Source organism: Panthera tigris, chromosome A1, assembly GCF_018350195.1.
Source record: "Panthera tigris isolate Pti1 chromosome A1, P.tigris_Pti1_mat1.1, whole genome shotgun sequence".
Taxonomy (NCBI): domain Eukaryota; kingdom Metazoa; phylum Chordata; class Mammalia; order Carnivora; family Felidae; genus Panthera; species Panthera tigris.
Window position 1 is genome coordinate 47,080,986 of NC_056660.1, and position 13,321 is coordinate 47,094,306.

Below are 13,321 nucleotides of genomic sequence, written 5' to 3' on the forward strand. Positions count from 1 at the left end.
CAGTAATCAATATATCACAGTTATATTATTATGGAGATTTTAATGTTACTTTCAAAATTCTGAGCTGTTTGGATATTGGTCTTCCACTGTTGACACCTGATAATATTTGACTCCATATTTTTTCTGTAAATATTTAAGAATTACTAGGAAATGGTAAGTCAATTTTTAAGCACACAAACACATTTTTAATATCCTAGATAACATTCCTCTTTTTTAAGCATTAATTTTCTTACTTCATTCTGTTAGTGTCCACTTGGCAAGAAGAGTGCTTCAGTTAGAAAAACAAAACTCACTGGTTTTAAAAGACCTGGAACATCAAAAGGACCAAGTAACACAGCTTTCACAAGAGGTAAATAACTTAAACAAAAGAAACATATATAAAGAATCACAGTGTTCATTTTAATTCTCTGTTACTCCTTTGTCTATCTTCTGAGCAGTTTTCAAATAAGCTGTTTGCTAGTACAAAATGATGTTACAACGTACAAAACTAACCTACTGTTAAAGCCTTATAAAACATCGTGCAGTGTATGGTAAAACTAAGATCAAAAAAGAGATTAAATGCCCAGACTAAATATAAATGCAGACTAGACAGGCGGAGCTTTGATTTCTGAGAGTAGCAACTGGCAAAACGGGTTTGGCGATTTTAGGTGGCATTTTGAGTTTTTTAATAAAACCTCATCTTAAAAATTTTTTCTTAAATTTTAATTCCAGTGTGGTGAACATGTACTGTTATCTTAGTTTCAAGTGTACAGTATAGTGATTCAACACTTCCATACATTACTCAGTGCTCATCAAAATAAGTATACTCTTAATCCCCTTCACCTATTCCCCCATCCTCCCCCACCACCCACCCCCCCCCCACCCACTTCCCCTCTGGTAGCCATCTGTTTAAAACCTCATCTTTTAAAGAGATGAAAAATTATCTATTAAACACACACTTAACTTGGTATACTCTTAAGCTCTCAAATTCTTTGGTACATGATAGTTCCCAAAGTATCTTTTAAAACTCAGATTCATATTTCTTATTTTCCTTAGCCTTATGTCATCTAAAAAAGATACATATTTGTACATGGTATTTTTAATCCTTTTACTTAACACTAATTACATTTTTCTGTACTTCTGAAATTCGAGTAATAAAATAATTATAACCAAAGATGTCACCTCATTAGTATTCCTTTTATTTCCTGAGTTTCAGCATAACAAGTTTTTTATGTTAATAATTTAAAACTTCGATCTTATAATAAAGGGATTTTTAGAGGCATATATTAAAGACTATCAATACATATCATGTATTCTTTGTTTTCTGAAGGACCTGTTCATATTTACCTTTATAGTACCCTCTATTAAAGTACTTTTAATAATGTGACATTAGGAGGATTTCTGTGCTCAAATTCCAAAAGACCAGAAATCACTTCCTACTACGGGGCCCGACATAGAGTTACACTTAGGATGGAAGAGTGTCGTGCCACAGCCAGCTCTGCCGGCAGGAGTGCGAGGCACAGCCAGATTTGGAGCATTTCTTGTGTCTGTGGAATAAATATTCCTACCGCGACTAACTTTGAGCTGCCAACATCACGTCACTGCACACGGAATAAAGATACTCAGTAGCACACTGTTACATATTCTCCCCACCATACAGATACAATAGACTTGGATAAACTGAAGAGCACAGATAATAGTAAAGTAATTAAAAATCCATGACTTTGAAAATTTGTTCCCTTTTTTTAATAAAATTAATTTTACTGGGGCGCCTGGGTGGCTCAGTTGGTTGAGCGTCCGGCTTCGGCTCAGGTCATGATCTCATGGTTCTTGAGTTCCAGCCCCACATCAGACTCTGTGCTGACAGCTTAGAGCCTGGAGCCTGCTTCTGGTTCTGTGTCTCCCTCTGCTCCTCCCCCGCTCATGCTCTGTCTCTCTCTCTCTCTCCTTCAAAAATAAATAAAAACATTAAAAAAAAATTTTTTTTAATAAAATTGATTTTATTGGGGCACCTGGGTGGCTCAGTTGGTTGAGCATCAAACTTCAGCTCAGGTTGTGATCTCATGATTCATGAGTTCAGGCCCCACATCGGGCTCACTGCTGTTGGCATGGAGCCTGCTTCGGAACCTCAGTCTCCCCCTGTCTGCCTCTCCCCTGCTCACACTGTCTGTCTTTCTCAAAAATAAATAAACATTTAAGAAAAACATGTCTTGATTTTAAAAATAAAATAAAATTGATTTTATTGTAAATTTAAAGTTTTTAATATTAGATGTATTAACATTCAGCTCACAAAATTCCTGAAAATTTACTAGTCAGCTGTCAGAAACTACTGTAAGCCAGCACTACTACACCATGAAAGGATAAATAAATGATTACAGAAACCAATGAGAGGTTAAAGAAATTTCTGTTTGCTAATACATTATACATCACTCATGTTTGTTTTAATTTCAGAATAACCTATCAAACATATTTCTAAAAAAAATTAAACTTGTCCATACTTGTATAGGTACATATCTGCACGTCATAATATTACCTTAAAAAAAAATAAATAAAACTACCTTCCTGAACACTTCAGTTCATTGAAATAGGAATTGTTTTTTAAGTTTATTTATTTTGAGAGAGGGAGAGGGAGATAGAGAATCCCAAGCAGGCTCTGCGCTGTCAGCACAGTGCCCAATGTGGGGATCAATCTCGCAAACTGAGATCATTACCTGAGCCAAAATCAACAGTCAGACACTTTTTTTTTTAACGTTTATTTATTTTTGAGACAGAGGGAGACAGAGTGCGAGTGGGGGAGGGGCAGAGAGAGAAGGAGACACAGAATCTGAAACAGGCTCCCGGCTCTGAGCTGTCAGCACAGAGCCCAGTGTGGGGCTCAAACCCACAAACTGTGAGATCATGACCTGAGCCGAAGTCAGGCACTCAACGGACTGAGCCACCCAGGCACCTCAAGAGTCAGACACTTAACCAACTGAGTCACCCAGGCGCCCCCATTTAAGGTAAGCTGTTGGCTTATATTGAGAAAAAGATTTAAATACTGAAATACATGTGATAGAAAATGGTATGATACCTAGAATTTGCTTTTAAATACCCTGTAAAAAGTGGGGGAAGGGCTCATAAATCAAAGAAGAATCTCAAAATCTCAATCATGTTTGGAGCTGGGGGAAGATTATATGTGGATCTATTATTCAATTCTGTACTTTTATGTATGTTTGAAAATTTTTCATAAGACATTGGGAGAAAGAATCAGTAACCGTATCTTAAAAGTTTTATGGCTACCTTAGTATATAACTTTTCCCTTAAGATTGAAAATAAAGTATTATAATCTGAAATATTCTGCCGATTTAACTGGTTTTTGCCTCACAAAAATTATACTGCTTAAATTGAAAATATATAAACTAATTATCTGAAAGATGATAGTACAGTCAGTATAGCAACTGACTATTCATGATACATGGTGAAAAAAATAGAGAAGGAAATTCTCTCAGGATCTATATTCTTTTAAACAGTTTAAATATTAAAACTAGCTTGGAATCTTGAGAATAATATACAGATAAAACAAATAACTAAAGCTAGAATCACCATTGAGTTAAATATGTTATTGAGAATATGTCTGAGATTAAACATAAATGAATTGCCAACATGAGAATGCTAAAAAATAGTCAAAATGAAAACAAATATTCCTTTTATAGTGGCTTTATTGAGGTATAATTGACAAACACTAAGCTGCACATACTTAAAGTGTACAATATGATAACTTTTGACACATGTATACCTGTGGAATCACCAAAATGTGGATAATGAACACATACATCACCCCAGATGTTTCCTTGTGCCCCTTAGGAATCTCTCCCAAACTTCCCTGTCCCCAAGATGGTCCTCAGGCAACCACTGACTTGCATTCTGTCACCATAGATTGACCATGTTTTTGATATTTTATATAAATACAGTCATAAAATATGTGTATATATTATATACACACATTTTTTTGGTCTGACTTGTTTCACTCTGCCTAATCGTTTCAAGATTCACCCATAGCCCTTTTCATTGCTGAGGAGCATTCCATTTATGGGTATACCACAGTTTTGCATTCATTCACCTGTTGATGGGCATTCAGGTAGTTTGCTGTTTTCGCCTGTGACAAACAATGCATATATGGATATCCATGTACAGTCTTTCTATGAACGTATGCTTTTGTTTCTTTTGGGTAAAGACCTGGGAGTGGACTAGGTGGATCATGTGGCTAAGGGCCTGCTTAATGTTTTAAGAAACTGCCAAACTGGTTTACAAATATTTGTGCCATTTTACATTTCCACCAGCTGCATACGAAAGTTCTTATTCTTCTACATCCTTGCAAAGACTTGATACGGTCCGTGTTTTTAATTTTAGCAGTTCCGATGGGTGTGTCATGGTCTCTCATTATGGTTTTAATTTGCATTTTCCCTAATGACTCACGACAGTGACCATCTTTTCGGATTCTCTTTGCCCTCTGCTCTCACTGGGAGAAGTGTCTTCAAATGTTTTGCCCATTTTATCACATTGTTTTCTTATTATTGAGTTTTGAGTATTATTTGTTGATTTTAGATACAATTCCCTTATCAGATATGTGATTTGCAAATATTTTCTCCCACTCTGTGGCTTGTTTTTCCATCTCTTAAACATGTTTAAAGAGCAGCTTTTGTCAAATCCAGTTTATCAATTCGTGCTTTTATGGACTTTGTTTTTAGTGTTGTATCTAAAATATCTTTGCCTAACCCAAAGTCACAGGGTTTTTGTCATGGTGTTTCATAGTTTTAAGTCTGTAATCCATTTTTAGTTTATTTTTGTATTGTTTGCAAAGTATAGATTGAAATTCACTTATCTGCACATTGAAATCAAATTGTTCTCACATCATTTGCTGAAAAGACCTTGTTGAAAATCAGTCATAAATGTGTGAATTTGTTTCTAGACTCCCTGTTTCCAGTTATCTAATTTGCCTGTCTTCATGCCCAGACCACACTCTCTTGATTTCTGAAGCTTTATAATGTCTTGAAATTAGATAGCATTGGTCCTCTAATTCTGTTCATTTCAGAGATTTTCAGCTATTCTGTATCCTTTGCATTTCCATATGAATTCTGTAATCATTTCTACAAAGAAAAAAAGAAAAAGCTGGGTTTGATTTTCATTGGGATAGCATTGAATCTACAGATCAAGTGGGGAAAATTGACATCTTAATAATATTGAAATTCTATCCTATTAATTGGCCATATCCTGCCATTTTTATTCTTTAGTGTAAAGGTTTCACATCTTTTGACTAGTCTTTTTTTTTTTTTAAGTTTTTTTATTTATTTTTGAGAGAGAGAAAGAACAAATGAGGGAGGGCAGAGAAAAGATGAGAGAGTGAATACCAAGTAGGCTCCACACTTCAGCACAGAACCTAATGCAGGGCTCAAACTCACGAACCATGAGACCGGGCGCCCCTTGACTAATCTTAATGTTGTATTATGTTTTTCCATTCTTCTACTTTTAACTTCCTTATGTCTTTATAATTGTCTTATAGGCATCATATGTAGATGGATCTTAGTTTTTTTTATCCATTCTAACAAAACAGGACTTTAATTGGAGTTTTTAGAACATTTACATTTGATGTGTCTCTTGATAAGTCTGTCATCTTGCTATTTGTTTTTTATTCATCCCATCTATTCTTTCTTCCCTTGTCCTTTTTTTTTTCCCTGCCTTCTTTTGGATTAGCTGAATATTTTTATCATTTTATATGATCTCATTATTGGTTTATTGGCTTGAACTCTATTATTACAGTACTTTCTTTATAGTATATATCTTTAACATCATCTCATTTCATTTACTACATCATGTATAGTTTAAAAGCCTTAAAATAGTATACTTCCATTTGTCCCCCCGCCCAGCTTTTGTGCTCCTGTTGTCATATATTTTACTTGTACATGTAGAAACTGCACACAACATTGCTATTATTTTTCTTTAAGCAATTGACAATTTTTTGAAGAGCTATAGTATGAGGAAAAGATACTATATTTAACCAAATAGTTACCATACCTGGTGTTCTTTATTCCCTTGTGTAGATCCAAATTTCCATTTGGTATTATATTGCTTCCGGTTGATGTATTTCTTTTCACAGTACCTATAGAACAAATCTGCTGGTAATGAAGTCTTTCTGCTTCTGTATGTTGCAGAAAGTTATTTCACCTCTTTTTGTTGTTTCTTGTTTTTATATGTCTTACTATTTTTAACAGAATTTAAGATTAAAATGTATTTCTGACAGTTATGTTTACTAAGGCAAAAAACCCCAGAAGTATACATTTAAGGGTTCACTCTTTTATGACAATAAAATTCACACATAAAAACTGTACAATTCAGTGGCTTTTGGTGTGTTTATAGCATTGCACTATCACCGCTATCTAGTTACAGAACATTTTCATTACCCAGACAGAAATTCTGTACCCATTAAGCAGTCACTCCCTATTCTCCCCTCCCCCCAAACCCTGGCAACCACTCTGTGCTTTCTGTCTATGGATTTGCCTGTTCTACACCCTTCTATAAATGGAATCATGCAATATGTGGCTATTTTTTTATCTGGCTGCTTTCATTTAGCATAGTGTTTTCAAGATTCATTCATGTTGTATCATCTATCAGTACTTAATTCCTTTTTACCACTAGATAATATCCCATTGTACAGATGCATCATATGTTGTTTATCCATTCATCCATTGATGAACATTTGGGTTATTTCCACCTTTTGACTATTGTGAATAGTGTTGCTATAAATATTCAAGTACAGGCATTATGTTTGTCTACCTGTTTTAAATCTGTGGAGTAAACACCTAGGAGTGGAATTGCTGAGTTCATTTTTGTTTTACAAAGATAATTTTCCCAGGGTAAAAAAGTCCAGATTGGTTCTTTTTTCCTCTGTCTCTTTTTCAGTACTTGAAAGATGTTGCTCCACTCTCTTCTGGTTTGCATTGTTTCTGCCAAGAAATATGCTGTCTTTATCTTTGTGTCTCTCTAGGTAATGTGTCTAATGTCTAGAATTTTTTAAGATTTTCTTTTTTTCACTAGCCTTAAGCAATTTACGATGTGGTTGTTGTGATTTTCTTTATGTTTCCTCTGCTTGGGTTTTATCAGACGTCTTATATATGTGTGTGATCATCAGATTTGGAAATGTTTCAGTCATATGTCTTCATAGATTTTTCTACCTTACCCTCTGTTTCCTTCGGACACTCCATTAGACATGTATTTATACTGCTTGAAGTTGTCCTACAACAGAACAGATGCTCTTCTCTTCATTGTTTTCTGTCTTTTTCTGCCTTTCCTTTTGCATAATTTCTCTTAGTATGTCAAGTCCACTAGTCATTTCTTCAGTGTAAAATCTGCTGTTAATCCATTCTAGTGTTTTACGTCTCAGATATTGCATTTTTCATTTCTAGTTCTCTTTTGTATCTTCCAGGTCTACTTAACCTTTTCAGACTTTATTTTCTTCAGCATAGGAAATACAGTTTCAATCACTATTTCGATATTCTTGTCTACTGATTCTATTATGGTGGCTGCCACTTCTTGGTTAGTTTCAGTTACATTGACCTGTCTCATATGTGTCATATTATCCTGTGTTTTTGCATGCTTACTAATTTTTCACGGGATGAAAAATGTGAATTTTACCTTACCGCTAAATATTTTTGGATTCCTGTAAGTGTGTGTTAGCTTTGTTCCCCAACATGGTTAAGTTTCTTGGGAAAGATTTGGCCCTTTTAAGTCTTGCTTTTAAGCTTTTATAAGCAAAGAAGCATTGATCCTAAGGCTACTTTTTTTGTCCCCTCCACTACTGAGACCAAAGTCTTTTGAATAATCTACCCCACGTCCTATGAATTAATAAGTTTCCTACTTCGGATAGTGGGAATAAGTAAATTCCTGGCCCATATGGTCTTCAGAAATTGTTCTTTCTAATCTTTTCAGTGGTTCTATCTCAGTCTCTGGTATTTTCTTTACACACATGCACTATTCAATGCCCAGGTGCATACTCAAGGGTGAATGTGTGTACATTTTCAGAGTTCTGTCTTTGTACAGCTCTCTTTTCTTCAGCACTCTGCCATAGGAACTGTAGCCAACTTGGTGTCTACATCTAGCAGCAGATCCTTAACTTAGGGAGTTTGGCAGGCTCTGCTTTGATTTCCTCTTCCTTAACTACTGCCTGGAAACTCTTTCCGTAGAGTTCACTGTTCTTCATTGTTTGATGTACAGTGTCTTCAGACTGTTGTTCTATTAGTTCGTTCAGTGTAAAAGAGAAAAAATTATTGGCTTTCTTTTTTGTATATATGTATATCACCTAATTTTCAAGAAACCACCAACTGGGTTAAATAAGAATGGAGTGTTCATAGGCGGTAATCTCCTTGATATCAGTCTTGGTGTTGTTTTTCTGGATCTTACTCCAAGAGCAAAAATAAACAAATGGGACTACATCAAACAAAAAACTTCTGCACAGCAAAGAAAACCATCAACAAAATGGAAAGGCAGCCTACTGAGTGAGAGAAAATATTTAGAAATTGTATATCCAATAAGAGGTTGATATCCAAAATATATAAAGAATTCCTACAACTCAACACCAAAGAAAATCCAATTTAAAAAAAAAATGTGCAAAGGAAAAAAAAATAGGGGAGCCTGGGTGGTTCAATTGGTTAAACAGCCAACTCTTGATTCAGCTTAGGTCATGATCTCACAGTTCATGAGTTCAAGCCCCACATTGGGCTCTCTGCTCACAGTGGAGAGCCTGCTTCAGATCCTCTGTCTTCCTCTTTTTCCACCCCTCCCCCCCTCAAAAATAAATAAGTGTCTTTTTTAAAAATAAGCAGAGGATATGAATAGATACTTTTCCAAAGAAGACATACAGCTAGCCTATTGGCACATGAAAAGATGCTCAACATCACAAATCATCAGGGAAATGCAAATAGAAACCATAATGAGATATCACCTCACACCTGTCAGAATGGCTAGAATCAAAAAGACAAGAAATAACAAGTGTTGGCAGGGTGTGGAAAAAAGGAAACCCTCATTCACTGTTGGCAGGAGTGTAAATTGGTACAGCCACTATGGAAAACAGTATGGAGGTTCTTCAAAGTATTAAAAATAGAACCACCATATGATCCAGCAATTCTACGTCTGGATATTTATTCAGAATATTCTGAATTCATGAAAACACTAATTCAAAAAGAGGTACAATATTCATTGTAGCATTATATACAATAGTCAAGATACAGAAACAACCTAAGCATTGATCAATGGACAAATGGATAAACATGTGGTCTGTATACAATGGGATACCATTCAGCCATAAAGAAGAATGAAATCTTGCCATTTGCAACAACATTGATGGAACTAGAGGGTATTATGCTAAGTGAATAAGTCAGACAGAGAAAGACAAATACTGTATGATCTCATTTATATGTGGAATCTAAAAAACAAAACAAATGAACAAACAAAACTCTTGGATATGGAAAAGAGTGTTGGTTGGCAGTGGGAGGGAGTCAGGAGATACAGACTGCTAGTTACAAAAAGAATAGGTCATGGCGATGTGGTGTGCAACGTGGTGACTAGAGTCAGTGCTGTTGTCATGCATATTTGAAGGTTGCCAAGAGAGTGATTCTTGAAAATCCTCGTCACACACGCAGAAAATTTTTAATTAAAAAAATTTTTGTAACTTTTTATGGTAACAGATGGTGACTAGACTTATTGTGATGATCATTTCACAGTGTGTGCAAGTGTCAAATCCTTACATTGTACACCGAAAACTAACATAATACTGTATGTCAATATATCTCAATTTTTAAAAGAGAAGAAGGGGAAAAAAGGAGTGTCGATGTGGGGAAGAAGATCTAAGCTAAATCATAAAGCATGCCACATTACCATCAGACTTGTTAAGCCTCAGCTTTCTTGACTCTTGGCACTTGCTCTTACTTAATCTTTTTAGTCATTTAGTAAATATTTATCAGACTCCCACTATACTCCACCACAGATAACAAAAGAGTACATGTACATCTTAACATGTACAGTCTTGTTCACAAAGGCCTTGTCTTCTAGAATAAGCACTTAGAGATTTATCTGTTATAACTAACTTATTTTAGAAAAGTTGTCTAGAAAATGGAATCTGCACAATCTCAAGTGACCAAATGCCAAGGTTCAGTTACCTGGAATTTTTTACATAGAAGCCATTGAGCGAAATCCAGGTAATTTGTTACAGAGCTTTAGATTGCTACATTTAAGAGAGATTTTTAAGATGCCTGGGTAGAATAAAGTAGAACTCTGTGTACTAACTTTAAAAGATGTTCATAATGTATATTAATAAATTTTTTCCAAAAAGGAAAATTGCAGAATAATTTGTATTGTATTTCTCTGCTTGGCCTTTGAGTGTGTGTGTGTCTAGGGTGTGGAATTGTGTTTCTAAGCATAGAGAAAAAGGAAGAGCTCACATAATATACACCTGTCATGCCAAGGGCACACAAATACAACTAGTCCTGCTGTATGAATATTAAAACATTTTATCAGAGTAAACTTACAGGGAAGGAATTCCAGAGCATATACCATCCCCAAGTTCTCTTCTCACAGAAAAGTGTGCTTAGGCCTGGTGTAGGTAGTCTGGATGCACCACAGAAAGTGACCTGATAGAGGGGCTCCACACCAGAACATTGTACACACCTAAAGAGAAGGTTAGGGAACATCTAATTGCCTAAGTAACAATGGGAGTGGGAGGGAGCTTTTGGAGGTTATTATCTCTTTTAGCTATTCTAGTAGAATAGGAAATGAGCCTCCAGGACCATCCATATTTGTCTCTCAAACATTAAACTGTGCTTACCTCTGAGATTGGGAGTGGAGAAGTACGGAATGACCAATTTATACCTTATGCATTTTTGAATTGCTTGAATTTATTCTAACTCACATGGAATTTTTTAAGGCATAGATTTGGTGATCAACAATATCTGAATCATAGCCGGTATAAAGTAAATATTGATGCATTAGATAGATCATTCACATACCTTATCTACCAAACTTACGTAGATTTCTAAAGATGAAAATAAGAGGCAAAATTCTACTTTTTAAAATACATCTATAAACAGTATTTATAAACAGATTATATTCCAGCAATATTCTTTGTACCCAAAATTTTGTTGCCAAGGAAATATATATGGATACCCATATATATATATATATATATATATGCTTTAATATATGCATAGAGATATTTGGAATGGTAAAAACCAAAAGAAATCATTCATCATTGATGATAATCACAGTGGAGGGCCACTCAAATTCTAGATGGATGAAAGCGATCTTTTGACTGTACGTTCCCTCTTTTTAGCTTAAATTACTTATTATGTGCATGTGGTATTCCCTTCTCCACTCCCTTTCTTCCTCATCTCCTTTCTTCCATTTCATTATCAAGAGCAAGTATTTAGAAGACTATGAAATTGTTCTAGAATATCAGACAAAGGAAAAATTCAGAAGCCTCTAAAAAACATAACATACAAAGTTTTAGGACTGATAAAAGGCAACAGAAAGGGTGTGTAATACATGCTCAGGCAAGGAAAAAAGATGTGACAGGAGTTTCTGTTTGATGGAGTCCTTGAAATACTTGCCCGTGTATTCTACTCTATACCAGCGATATTGGGATATATGATTTCTACAAACGTAGTATAAGTATCTAAATGAGTAAAACATGTGCTTTTGTCCTTTGAATCACCTAACAACTGCTGAGAGTGTTCTCTCAGCACCCCCAGTGTACCCAGGGTCTAGAAAGGAGTCTGTAGCACACAGGTCCTACAGCTCCACCTTCGTATTCTAAAGGAGGAGACGCACCTGCCAGCCACACCACCAAATCTCTTTAAACTTCAAAGCCAATCTTCCCTTCCGTATCTCTAAGCCTTTGTTGATGTGAGGAAAAAATGCACTATTTTATGTACCACCAAGGAGTAAGAGCAGGAGATACTTCCAATGAAACTGCAATACAATGCTTTATTATCACTCTAATTTTTTTTTTAATTTTAAGCACACATTCTTTTAGACTTTGAGCAGTGTCTCTTATCATATATTACATACAGTTTCTATCCTTTTCTTCTTCTAACATAAACTTTGTGCTGAATGTGCCAAATCACATCGGAATCATATTGGAGACATTTTAAATGGCAGTTAAACTCAGCCTATGACAGATTAGCCATACTCAGAACTCAATTGAATTCAAAGTATAAATAGCTAAGATCAAATTTGCATGTGCAGACTTGATGAGCAGCGATTGTAAGAGGCTTCCACTTTCATAGAAAAGATGAAAAATAGTATGATTTATGGGTTCCCTTTGCCTCCCAAAGTGTTTTCCTGAAAGTTTGTTGATACCTAAAAATTCTTTTAATAAAGAACAGTGCTTTTATTTCACTATTAGAAATACGAGGCTTAGGGGCGCCTGGGTGGCTCAGTCGGTCAAGCATCTGACTTCAGCTCAGGTCATGATCTCACGGCTAGTGGGTTTGAGCCCTGTGTGGGGCTCTGTGCTGACAGCTCAGAACCTGGAGCTCAGAACTTTGGATTCTGTGTCTCCCCCTCTCTCTCTGCCCCTCCCCCAATCGTGCTGCTCTTCCTCCTCCTCCTCCTCCTCCTCCTCCTCCTTCTCTCTCTTTCAAAAATAAGTAAGCATTTTTTAAAAATTATAAATACAAGGCTTAAAACATAAACACACTGCCTGATTTTTTTTTTAATTTAGCAAGTAAAGTTTATCAGTCCATCAAAATTCTTTCTTCTACCCAGAACTGTCCTCCATACTATGGATCGTGATTTCATTTTAAAAGGTCCCTTGCCTACCAGACAGTGTCCATATTCTTTAGCATGGCAAAGAAAGCCAGTTTGATCCTAACCTACTTCTCGTCCTCATCTTCTACCTCCCCTCTCCCCAGTCCTCACTTGCAACCCCTCCTACCCCAAGTAACATGTCTCTTGCTCCTGCTGCCACCACTGTTACCTTCCTACTTCTCAGTCTCCATTGTTTACTTTTTTCTGATTGCTCCATAAATGTGGACAGCCCAGACATCTGTCTTGGCACTGTTCTCTGTGTTTCATGGCTTCAGCTACCAGCTACAATATCTCTTCATTGTAGCCTTTTTTTAATAAGTTAGAGATTTATGCAGTCAGCATAGATATTACCAGAATTGAAAGAATGCAAAAGGAGTGTTCAGCAAGTAACGGGTTCTCCCTGTTCTTTTCATACCACCTTCTGAACATCTCTACTCAATCTCCTGTTTTAGTGCTACTGACTTGGTACAACCTCTTATCTATCATCTGAATTAAATTAGGAACCATC

At 35.8% G+C, this 13,321-nt stretch overlaps 1 protein-coding gene across 9 annotated transcripts in view; it reads left to right on the top strand.

Moving 5' to 3' along the window:
• Positions 1-13,321, top strand: part of PIBF1 (progesterone immunomodulatory binding factor 1) — a 206,294-nt gene that overhangs the window by 141,952 nt on the left and 51,021 nt on the right. For all 9 annotated transcript variants that reach the window (XR_006214658.1, XR_006214660.1, XR_006214666.1 and 6 more), the window contains exon 14: positions 247-349. Coding sequence is in view for 5 of the 9 variants with exons in the window: in XM_042978114.1 (XP_042834048.1) it covers positions 247-349 (103 nt within the window). In the remaining 4 variants the exon portion in view is untranslated. The remainder of the gene's footprint in view (positions 1-246; positions 350-13,321) is intronic.